Genomic DNA, 12,113 nt, shown 5'->3' on the forward strand with positions numbered 1-12,113 from the left:
GTGATGTAGAATACATAAGAAATTTCGCATGTTAAGTGTGCACTGATGGGGGTGGTTGGGGTTTGATTGCTAAGCAAGACGTGCAGTAGTAGCAGCAGCATCGAATGAAAGGCTGCCCTCCCAGGGAGTGGCCTGGGGAGGCCCAGCTCCAGTCACCCTTCCTCTGGAACGGCCACATCAACACATTTCTCTGGGTCAAAACCAGTTACCAGGTACTCACAACCAGCGGACCAGATGTGGCCCGTTGGTTTCTTGTACCCTGCTGGTTACACAGGCGTAATCTTGCCATGTAGCCACCTCGCACGCGGGAGAACCCTTCAGATATTGATATTCACCTAGCTCAGGTAAATCCATCAGTCTCCTTTCACCAGTAAACAGTGCAACATGCTTGTACAAACAGCCCCACCACCCTGGGGTCCGTGGTACTGAAAAGTACTCTTAATAGGTAGGTTTCACGCTCTCACCAGGGGGCCTTGCAGACCTATGTCTTATTTCAGCAAATTAGAAATTCTGGAAATTACCCTCACAGCACAGACGTTAATGACTATTTGAGATATTTGTGTGACTGTTTTCATTTCGAATATTGCAAATATTACAAACCCTCTTCTAGGTACGTATATTTGATAAACCACAGTGTCGCCATATTTGCAGAAACTGCTATTTTAGAATCTCTACAAAGGTCATCTTGCAAATGACTAGCAAGCTGCCGTGTTATTTCATTTCCCTCCAAAATTAATAATGTACATCCAGCTCTAAATTTCCTATGTTTAACTTTTACTTTACAGTTTTAAAACCAAATTCTTAGATTTCAGAAGAGGCAGCATGGCATGTAACCTCTGAGTCTATTGAGAGCGAATGACATGCTCTCTATTTCAGAAACTACTCCATTTCTAATTGTGTTTTTTCTTCCTTCCTTCTGCATCTCCAGATGAATCGGCTCCTAAGGAAGTCAGCAGGGTAAGTAATGGGAATAGAATTTTTGTTACCACAATATAGGAAATATATTATTTGGTATATTTTCAGTGCTCTAACATGTTAAAGTGTTAGGAAATAATGGCAAGACTGAGTGCCTTCTTTAGAGTTTCACTCAGGCGGTGGTTTTCGTTTGTGTGGCATGAAGTCCACAGGGAGTGGGGTTGCAAACCCGAGACCTCCAACGGCGAGCAGCCAGCGGACATAGCTCTCCGGCCAGCACGTGCTTGTGGAGTTCTCCATTAGAATTCAGATTGGATTTCTGGCTGCTCTTGAAAAGCCCTAAGATCAGGTGGCACTGACTCTGAGTTCCCGTGTGGCATCGGGTTGCTCAGGCTTCGTCGCCTGCCATGCCTGCTGCCTGGCCAGCCCTGCCTTTGAGTGCAGGCACCTTCTGCAAGAAGAACGGAAGGTGACTCTTCATGAGTTGATCACCTGGCAGTCTTCAGTACTTTTAGAATATCAAAGGCACTGTTTTCCTGTCCACAGGAAACACTTGATGTCCAACTTAAGAGACAGCAAATTTAAAGGCCTTTTAGCATACCATGTTTAATGCTGCAAACTTCTAATTCTTTAATCACATATGAAATAGAATCCTAATTATATATCATGCTTATAGATAAAGATCTTAAAGTGTGGATTGAATATTGAAAATAATTCATCGGAATCGTGTCTGATGCAAACGTAGGTGAGAGATGACTCTTTGTCATAAGATATAAACTGAAGTACCATTAACAGGATCACGTATGCAGACAGAGTCCTTTCTTTTTGTTTATCTGAGGAAAGGAATCTCTAAAATGACCAGGGCCATTGCTGGACACTGGGCAGAATTCCCTCGGTCCATAGCAACCTGATAGACTCTTAAGGTTTCTCTAAATCTCTCTAAGGCTTCTCGCCATTCCTGGGGCCTTGCATGTGTCACATTTCCAGAGCTCACCGTTGGGTAGTCCTCAGGCTGTGGTAATCAGCGGGTGGAGGCATCAGCCGGAGCGCAGCAGGAGTGGTTAAGAAGCCGTGTTTGAGGATAAGAAGTGGACGTGGGCAGTCGTAGATCCTGGGTTGTTGATATTTGCCAAGCTGCTGTCTCTCATCTCTGAGGTTGTGTCCTGTGCTCATCAATATTCTTATTTGATGAACCCCGACTAAGGGCAGCTTACCTCAGTCTAACCTTTACAGCCCTCAGAAGACTGCAGACGCGGTCGTTGTTGAGGGCGGTGGGAAGCGAGACGCCCGAAGAGGTGGTTTCCGTCCCCCGTGCATCTTCCCTCACCCAGTTCTGTGGATGCAGAGATAGAGCCGTGCTTCTGACACCTCAGCGTCGTGACTCCATTCTCCTGTTTGCAGAGAGAGAGCTGTGCTTCTGATACCTTGTTTAGCCAGCGTGGTAACTCCGTTCTCTTTGTCTGCGGAGACTCCCCCTTTGCCTCCAGCATCCCTCAATGCAATGAAGATTTTGTACCAAAGTGTCTGTCATAAGTGACTGTCCCTGCAGCCCACCCTTCAAATATAAGCCGGTTTTGTTTGGCAGCAATAGCTGTAGAGACAGAGAGTAGCCTTTTTAATGGAACGCATTTCTGTGTACTTTAGTTGTGGAGACTGTCACAAGACATCGTGGTCGCAGACTGCCGCGTACCTCTTGCTGTGCCAGCACCTCCTCGAGTGGAGAGAGGGGTGGAGACAGTGCCACATAGCATCTTTAAGGCCCCTGGAACCGATGATGAACTATACATAGTGATTTTTTTGCTATTATTTTATAAGATTCTCTTATTTTATGCCTAATTTTGAAGAAAGTGCATCTCTAGTTGAGAAATGCTGAATATATGAACTGATAATCTGGAATAGTATCCATTGCCGGGACCTTTAAAAGTTTTCTTTTTCCCCCCAAAGATACCCCATATCTTGGTCAATGCTCACTTGACTGATACTTGGACTTTGCTTTAGAAAATAATATACTGCTGTTTTACGTGAAAATTAAGATGTAGAAATAACTAGTGCAACCTTTTGGTGGGTGGTGACTGGCCGCAGAGCGCATCCGTTGTCAGAAGGCGGCTCTGCAGTGAGGCAGGTGGCTATGCCAGGCAGCTCTGGTTATCGTGAGATACTTCCTCACTCAGCTAAACCGCCTCTCTTTCATCGCTGTCTGCTAGTGTTGTTTGGACTTGTGTAGCAACTCAAAACAAGGGCTGTCCTCCCTGTGCCATGTGAGAGCTCCTGAAACAGAGGGACTGTGCCCTGACTCCCAGTGAAGCAGACTCCCTTAAAATGATTCTTTCCCTGCATGCCTCCTCCGGATCTGGTTGTCATTCTCTGGACAAAGACTTCATCAGTGACACATGTTTAGAGGGTGGCAGCTATGACATGACATGACGGACCAGCTATGGCTTGACCCTGATAAGATGAGGGGCAGATCACCCTTGGAAGCTATGGATCTATAACAAGGGAGAAATAGCTTTTTGAAGAAACTGTAGGGCATTTCTCCTTATCAGTCTTTGAGTAAACTGAGATTTTTTTTTAACATGGGGTCAGATCAGACCTGTCGATCTTAAACCTTCTCCTTTCCCTCCTTCTTCCTCTCTCATTCCATCTCTGCACCCCCCCCCCGCCCCCCCGCCACCTCGTCCTTCCCCCTTACCTGTCATTCAATAGACAAATACCTATTCAGCATTTACATGCCAGGCATTGTTCTAGGTTCTAGGAATACACTGCACAAGGGTAGCTCAGTTCTCATGGGATCGAAGGGCATGGTGGAGACAGCTAAAAAATTATTTTTTAATTTATATGTCAGATGATGAGTCCTGTGATAAATACATGAAAGAATAAGCTGACAGAGAGTGGTGGTAGAGCAAGGGGACTTACTGGCTTATTGCACATATAGAGAGGTCGGGGGAGGGGGGTGTGATAAGGTGACCTTTGAGCAGGGACCTGAAGGGCGTCATAGGGTCAGCTGAAGGCGGACATTGCCGTAGGGGCCCTGAGGGAGACCAGCCGGGCAGTGGGGTGGGAAGTGTCACGACCACCGTACGTGTTTGCCCTGCGCTGAGAGGGGGGGGCGGAGGCGGTGATGGCTCGCAGGCTGGGCAGAGGTGGCCAGAGGTGCTGATGTGGCGCCCAGGACGGGCGGGTGTGCGCGGAGGAGCCCGCCGCGCTGCTGCTCGGCGTCCGTCACGAGTCGCCGCTCGTTGGGCCTGAGCGCCTTCGCGGGTGTGGGGGCGCCGCGGGAGGAACGGGCGTGGGTGCGGCTGGGAAACCCCGAGCTTGCTTTTGGACCCGTCGGCCCGGAGGTGACAGGCCGCGCAGTGAGCTGTTGAGAGCGCAGGGGTGCGTGTCGTCAGGCGGGGAGGAGAGCTGGGGCGGTGCGGGGTCCGAGGCGTGTGGGCGGCGTTCCACAGCGGGGACCCACGGAGGGGTGCCTCTCGGGGGTCTGGCTGCAGGACGGGGCTGAGCGCCGACGTCTGGACACGCCGGCTGTTGGGTGAAGGAGACAGAGCCCGTCGGCAAAGGAGAGTGAGCAGTGCAGCGGGGAGAAAGCTCCTCTGAAGGCAGATTCGTGTTGTAATTTTAATCGCAGGACTCCACACTGATTTAAGCTGCATTTGGTCTTGTTCCGACCCTTCCCAACCTTCTGGGGTGTCTCTGTTTTATTCTCTCATCTAACGTATTGTCTCTTTCTCTGTGTTGAGGCCACGAATGTGAGTAATTTTTCCAAGTTGTGTTCCTGTGCCCCCTTTTCAGTAATTTATTGGAAAATAAGTAGAACACTGCTACGTGTAGAAATGCCACCTGTGAGGTTAAGGTGAGGCCCTGCGTCCACACCTTGTTCGAATCGGTGCAGCGAGACCGGGCCGATGTTCTAATCCGACGCTGTCATTCAGTTGTCACGGGGTAAATGAGCCTCCACGCTGGTCTCTTCAAGGGCGAACCTGGACAGAAGGGCTGTCTGTCCTCGCAGCATGTGCACCAGCGCGGGGCAGAGTCAGTAAACACAGTGAGTTAGTAACGCGGTGCCCTGGGCTCAGTGGTGGTGAATGCTGTAGAGACAGCCAGGGCAGAGCACGCGGGCGTGTGAGTGTGCAGCCGGGGCCGACGGGCCAGCGGGACCCGGGAGAGACCAAGGGAGGCGAAGGGGGGAGCCGACTGAGAACCGGGGGACGACCCTTCCGGCAGAGGGCACAGCCACTGCGGAGGCCCGGAGGCGGGAAGGTGGGAGGCGCAGAGGGGCCCTCGGGGCCTGAGCTGGACGAGTGGAGGAAAGAGCCCTGGTCAGAGAGGCTGCGGAGGGACGGACGGGAGGCCTGTGCGGTCAGTCACAGCTCTGTCGTTTGCGTGCGGGTAGTCAGCGCCGTGCGTCCTTTGTTGTACTTCACTGGTGCTGTTGTTGCAAGTGGTTCCAGCTTATAAAGCAAAAAGATTTCCTACAAGAAAAGAGAGAAAGTATCCAGATAAGAGTATCTGGGTGCTGAGTGCTAGAATATGACAAATGTAGCCAGGTCTAGAATTCTCGGGTACCACCTTCGCTCCTCTAAATGCTGTAGATACGTTTCGTCATGTCCTAATTTTTTCTTTGTAAATGTTACTTTCTTCTCTGTGTACTTATAAAACGCTGCCATTTGCTTTTGGGAGTCATTAGTTTCGCTAGGTTCCGTGTAAATGTTTTAACTTTTGTTAATTTAGCCTGGCGTTCGGTGAGCTTTCTGTCATTTTTAAAGTCTTTTTTTGGTTCAGAATATTTGTTTCTTACTGCCTCAGTTCTGTCCCATTCATTTTATGCTTTTCAATGTCATCAAATATCCACATCTTTCATCGTCTCTCATTTATTTTCTCACTGTTCCTTCTAGAAGAACCATTCCGATTAACTCTGTGTCACTGACGTGACCTTCTACAGCACAACTGGTCTGTACTGTTTCTAATTCTGCGCAAATTCATGACTTTTTCATTAACCTTCGCTTCCATGTTTTGATGCTTTCTCATCATTTGTCTTAAGATCCTATTGATGATTCCCATTGGTCACTCTTCTGTAATTTTCCTGAGAGTGCAAAGCAGATGCTCTCCTGAAATTCATTTTGCCTATATCCTTCCTTCCAAGACACAAAATTAGCTTTATCCTAGGAATAATGGTATAATACCATAGTAACACCCTGTGTATTCGTAGTAAATTTTTCTTATTTTTTTAATGTTACTATATATTTTCAAGGGTTATTTTAAAATTTATTTTGAACATTTATCATTGAATGATAGAGGATTTGACATTTGTAGGTAGAAATCTCCTTGTCGCTGCTTACCGTGCATATAGGTCAGATCCTGTTCCGTCCTGTGTCGGAAGCCTTGCTGGTGAGGTTCAACACGCAGCCAGGGGGCCGAGGGGAGCAGTCACGACTGGAGGCTGGACATTCCCACAGGGAAATTTATCTCAGAGCTTTTTCTGCATTGATGGAAACAAACTGCAGTACTGGAGTTCAGATTTCGTTATCTCGTTTTCTCGTTACCCTGGCCTTGTATGGAGTGTGACCGTGTCCATTCTATTTAGTGATTCTGTTTGCTAAGTTGAAGGAACACTCGATTCTGTTAGTGAATCCTGAACCATCCCTGGATTTCTGTTTAGTGTGTTTGTAAACACAGGGCCTTGTTGCATAAATCATGGGAATTACGATCCAGCACTTGTCATACAAAATTGGGACCCTCTCATTGTCTTTCCCAGAGTATTTTTTATTAACTTTATGCCATGGTGCCATTTTCTTGGAAAAGGGGATTTTAATAAGCTCTTGGTGACTCTTTTCCATTTGGTTTCATTGCTATTACAGGTTTTACCTGCTATCTGAAGGTAGCACCTTCCTGTGAAAGCTTCCCTAAGCTGACGTGTCATCAAGCAAAGACACAGCTGCCTTAGGATGCACCTGGCTAGTGAATGCAAAGTCCAGATAAAGCACAGGCGTTCGCTAACACAGTCCGAAGCTCTGGTGGCTGGATGCTGAGTGCAGCTCCCTGTCCCTCCTCCTTCCCCGGAATGAGCACGGCAGGACCCCTCTCTCTGCTCAGGGTGCCCACTGCCTCTGTAACTGTTCCCTGCAAGACAAAGGCTCAGTGTGATTACCTTTAGCCTTTTTCTGCAAAAGCGAAAATCCTTGTCTGGTGTCTCTGGGTTAGCAAACAGGAACTAACATAGGTCTTTTGTAAGTGCAAAGCAAACTTTCAGGAAGTGGGGGATACCTGTACGTCCAGCGAAGTTGCCTGGAGATCTGTGGCAGGCACAGCCACAGTGGCTCAGTTTCTCTTTGTTTTTATTTTTCTTTATTTAATAAGGTGAGGGGGAAGAAGGTCACACAATGCCACCTTTTAAATAATTGGTTTTTTCAGGGATGGCTAGTCTTTTCTTCATATTTATAAAATACCTGTTACTGCTTTAAGAAATTTCTGAATTATCTGCTTATAGCTCTTGACGATACATTCTACATGTTAATTTTACCTTATGTGACAATCAGTTCTAGTGTAGGGAGCAGTATTGTCAGGAGCAGGGGGAGGCTTTGCTTAGGGCACAAAAAGTAAAATAAAAAAAAAATTTTTTTCCTTTCAGAAGAGTTTGAGAATAGAGGGGCTTTGCTGATGCTACAGTGGGTTCCGGGGCGAAGCAGGGAGAAGGGGGGTAGAAAGATGTCCCGGTTGGCCGGTGAGCCGGGTAGCTGAGGGCCTAGGTGATGGCTGTCCACGTGCAGGACTTGAGTTTTCCAAGATGAAGGAGAAGCACTGAAACAACAGTGGGGTGAAAACTTGTAAACTTGCCTGTGTGTTGTGTGTCTCTCTCTCACTGTCTCGCTCTGTCTCTGTTGTGCGTGCGTTATTTTGTTTTGGTTTCTCTTTCCTCATTTCGGTATCAGAGGTTTATTTCAACTTTATTATTTTTTATAGAGTCTCCTTTTGTCTTCAAGTTCCATTGAGATGTAATTGACACACAGCCCCGTGTAAGTTTACAGTGTGCACAGCGCAGTGATTTACATGCATCCTGAAGTGATTATCACAGGATAAGTTTAGCAGCCATCCATCATCTCATATAGGTACAGAATTCAAGAAATAGAAAAAAAAAAAAAACCAAAACACAACTTTTTCTTTTCTTGTGAAGAGAACTCAGAGTTTACTCATCTAACCATGTTCACATATAAAATACAACAATGTTATTATTTATCATGTCGTTTATTACCTCCCTAGTACTTATTTATGTCACACCCGGAAGTTTGGAAGTTTGGGAGGCCTTTGTCCAGCCCCTCCCGCCCCCGGCCCACACACACACCTCTGGTAACCACAGATCTGCCCTCTTTTTCTATGACTTTGTTTTTGAACTATAGCTGACCTACAGCAGTGTGTCAGCTCCTCTTCCACAACATACCGATTCAGTATTTCTATACATTTCAACCCGATAACCTTGAAAAGTCTAGTTATTGTATGTCCTCACACGTAGCTATTAAGTGGTTATTGATTGTATTTCATACCTGTTACTCATTTATTTTGAAACTAGAAGTTTGTACCTTTTAATCTCCCGCACCTCTTTCCACCCTTCTCCCTCCTCCCTTCTAGCAAACGCTTGTTTGTCCTCTGTATCTATAACTCTGTTTATGTTTCTGTTTGTTCATTTGTTCTGTTTTTTGTTTTTGTTTGTTTGTTTTGTTTTTTAAGTAAGGTTGATTCACGTTTCTTCAATTTCTGTTGTCCGGCAAAGTGACCCAGTCATGCACATTTCCCTGTGCTGTATACTGTGGGGCCCCATTGCCCATCCATTCCAAATGTTACAGTTTGTATCCACCAACCCCAAACTCCCCGTCCATCCCACTCCCTCCCTGCTGCCCCCTGGCAGCCGCAAGTCTGCTCTCCATGTCCGTGATCTGTTTCTGTTTTGTAAGGATGATCTTGCCATATTTTATTTTTTTTTATTTTTATTTTTTTTTGTCTTTTGTCTTTTTGTTGTTGTTGTTGTTATTGTTGCTATTTCTTGGGCCGCTCCCGCGGCATATGGAGGTTCCCAGGCTAGGGGTCCAATCGGAGCTGTAGCCACCGGCCTACGCCAGAGCCACAGCAACGCGGGATCCGAGCCGCGTCTGCAACCTACACCACAGCTCACGGCAACGCCGGATCGTTAACCCACTGAGCAAGGGCAGGGACCGAACCCACAACCTCATGGTTCTTAGTCGGATTCGTTAACCACTGCGCCACGACGGGAACTCCTATTTTAGATTCCACATATAAGTGATATCGTATGGTATTTGCCTTTCTCTTTAAGACTTACTTCACTCAGTATGAGAGTCTAGTTCCATCCATGTTGCAGCAAATGACATTATTTTGTGCTTTTTTATGGCTGACTTGTATATACGTACCACATATTCTTTTTTTTTTTTTTTTCTTTTTTCAACAAGTGGCCGCACCTGCGGCATATGGAAATTCCCAGGCCAGGGGTCGAGGCACAGCCACTGCAGAAGCAACACTGAGTAGTTATGTTGTGAGCCACACGGGAAGTCCCGTACCGCATAGTCTTAATCCATTCACCTGTCAATGGACATTTAGGTTGTTTCCATGTCCTGGCTATTGTGCATAGTGCTGCGATGAACATAGGGCTGCATATGTCTTTTTTTTTTTTTTTTTTAATGGTACTTTTTAAAAAATTTAATTTAATTTTATTTTTTTATTCTTTTAATATATTTTTTTATTTTCCCACTGTACAGCAAGGGGGTCAGGTTATCCTTACATGTATACATTACAATTCCATTTTTTCTCCCACCCTTTCTTCTGTTGCAACATGAGTATCTAGACATAGTTCTCAATGCTATTCAGCAGGATCTCCTTGTAAATCTATTCTAAGTTGTGTCTGATAAGCCCAAGCTCCCAATCCCCCCACTCCCTCCCCCTCCCATCAGGCAGCCACAAGTCTCTTCTCCAAGTCCATGATTTTCTTTTCTGAGGAGATGGTCATTTGTGCTGGATATTAGATTCCAGTTATAAGTGATATCATATGGTATTTGTCTTTGTCTTTCTGGCTCACTTCACTCAGGATGAGATTCTCTAGTTCCATCCATGTTGCTGCAAATGGCATTATGTCATTCTTTTTTATGGCTGAGTAGTATTCCATTGTGTATATATACCACATCTTCCGAATCCAATCATCTGTTGATGGACATTTAGGTTGTTTCCATGTCCTGGCTATTGTGAATAGTGCTGCAATGGACATGCGGGTGCACATGTCTCTTTTAAGTAGAGTTTTGTCCGGATAGATGCCCAAGAGTGGGATTGCAGGGTCATATGGAAGTTCTATGTATAGATTTCTAAGGTATCTCCAAACTGTTCTCCATAGTGGCTGTACCAGTTTCCATTCCCACCAGCAGTGCAGGAGGGTTCCCTTTTCTCCACAGCCCCTCCAGCACTTGTTATTTGTGAATTTATTAATGATGGCCATTCTGACTGGTGTGAGGTGATATCTCATGGTAGTTTTGATTTGCATTTCTCTTATAATCAACTCTGGTTTCTCTTCAGATACTCTGGTTTCTCTTCAGATCGTATAAATATTTTGCCTTTTACTGCATATGTCTTTTTGAATGAATCTTTTTTCTGGATATATGCCCAGAAGTGGGATTGTTTGGTTTTCTAAGGTATCTCCATTCTGTTTTCCATCATGGTTGTACCAATTTATATTCCCGCCAACAGTGAAGGAGGGTACCCTTTCTCTACACCCTCCTCAGCATTTGTCATTTGTTGACTTGTTAATGATGGCCATTCTGACTGGTGTGAGGTGATACCTCACTGTAGTTTTGATTTGCATTTCTCTAATCATTGAACATTTTTTTTCATGTGCCTGCTGGTCACCCATATGTCTTTGGAGAAATGTCTATTTAGGTCTTCCATCCATTTTTCAATTGGGTTGTTGAGTTGTTCTGTTATTTTAGATTCCATACATAGGTGAAATCATATGGTACTTGTCTTTCTCTCTCTGACTTATCTTGTTTAGCATAGTACCCTCTAGATCCACCCATGTTGTTATAAAAGGCAAAACCTCATTCTTTTTTATGGCTAACATTCCATTGTATATGTATACCTCATCTTCTTTATCCACTTAGCTATTAATGAGCACGGAGGTTGCTGCCATATCTTGACTTTTGTAAATAATGCTGCAGTAAACAAAGGGGTGCGTATACCTTTTCTAATTAGTGTTTCTGTTTTTGATTTGGATAAATAACCAGGAGTAGTATTGCTGAATCATGTGATAGTTCTATTTTTGCATTTTTGGCGGGGGGATCTCCACACTGTTTTCCATAGTGGCTGTATCAGTTTATATTCCTACCAGCAGTGCATGAGAGTTCCTTTTTCTTCCTAACATTTGCTATTTGTTGTCTTTTCAATTTAGTTCCATTGTGACAGGTATGAGGTGATATCTCATTGTGATTTCGATTTGCATTTCACTGATTAGTGATTTTTTTTTTGTTTATACAAGTTGGGTTGTATGAGTTCTTTGTATAGTCTGGATATTAACCCTTTATCAGATATATCATTTGTAAGTATCTTCTCACACTCAGTAGATGGCCTTTTTGTTTTTCTTATAATGTCCTTCACTGTGTAAAAGCTTTTTAGTTGGATATAGTCCCATTTGTCTATTTTTGCTTTTGTTTCCCTTGCCTGAGGAGACATATCCCAAAAAAATATTATGAATGCTGATTTCAAAGAGTGTACTGCCCATGCTTTCTTCTAGAAGTTTTATGGTTTCAGGTCTTACTCTTTATTTTTGTGCATGGTATGAAAGAATAGTTAATGTTTGGTTCTTTTGCATGTAGCTGTACAGTTTTCCCAACACCATTTTTTGAAGAGTCTGTCTTTTCCCCACTGTATATTCTTGCCTCCTTTTTCATAGACTAATTGCCCATGTAAGTGTGGGTTTATTTCCAGGTTCTCTTTTCTGTCCCGTTGATCTGTGTGTCTGGTTTTGTGCCAGTACCATACTGTTTTGATTACTGTAGTATTATAATATAGTTTGAAGTCAGGGCGTGTGATGCCTTCAGCTTTTTTTCTTCCTTTTCAAGATGGTTTTGTCTATCAGGTTCTTTTATGTTTCCATACAAATTTTAGAGTTATTTGGTCTAGCTCTGTGAAAAATATCATTGGTACTTTGATAGGGA

General features: G+C 44.7%; 1 protein-coding gene across 32 annotated transcripts in view; it reads left to right on the forward strand.

Moving 5' to 3' along the window:
* Window positions 1–12,113, forward strand: part of PDE10A (phosphodiesterase 10A) — a 568,650-nt gene that overhangs the window by 454,249 nt on the left and 102,288 nt on the right. For 26 of the 32 annotated variants that reach the window (XR_014843433.1, XR_014843435.1, XR_014843432.1 and 23 more), the window contains one exon: window positions 929–957. The exons of the other annotated variants lie outside the window; for them this stretch is intronic. Coding sequence is in view for 16 of the 26 variants with exons in the window: in XM_085021693.1 (XP_084877819.1) it covers window positions 929–957 (29 nt within the window). In the remaining 10 variants the exon portion in view is untranslated. The remainder of the gene's footprint in view (window positions 1–928; window positions 958–12,113) is intronic. 32 annotated transcript variants of the gene reach the window in all.

Source organism: Sus scrofa, chromosome 1, assembly GCF_054392235.1.
Source record: "Sus scrofa isolate SSC_HxYL_T2T_F1_AM1 chromosome 1, Sscrofa_HxYL_maternal_Yorkshire_Landrace_v2.0, whole genome shotgun sequence".
NCBI classification, from domain to species: Eukaryota; Metazoa; Chordata; class Mammalia; order Artiodactyla; family Suidae; genus Sus; species Sus scrofa.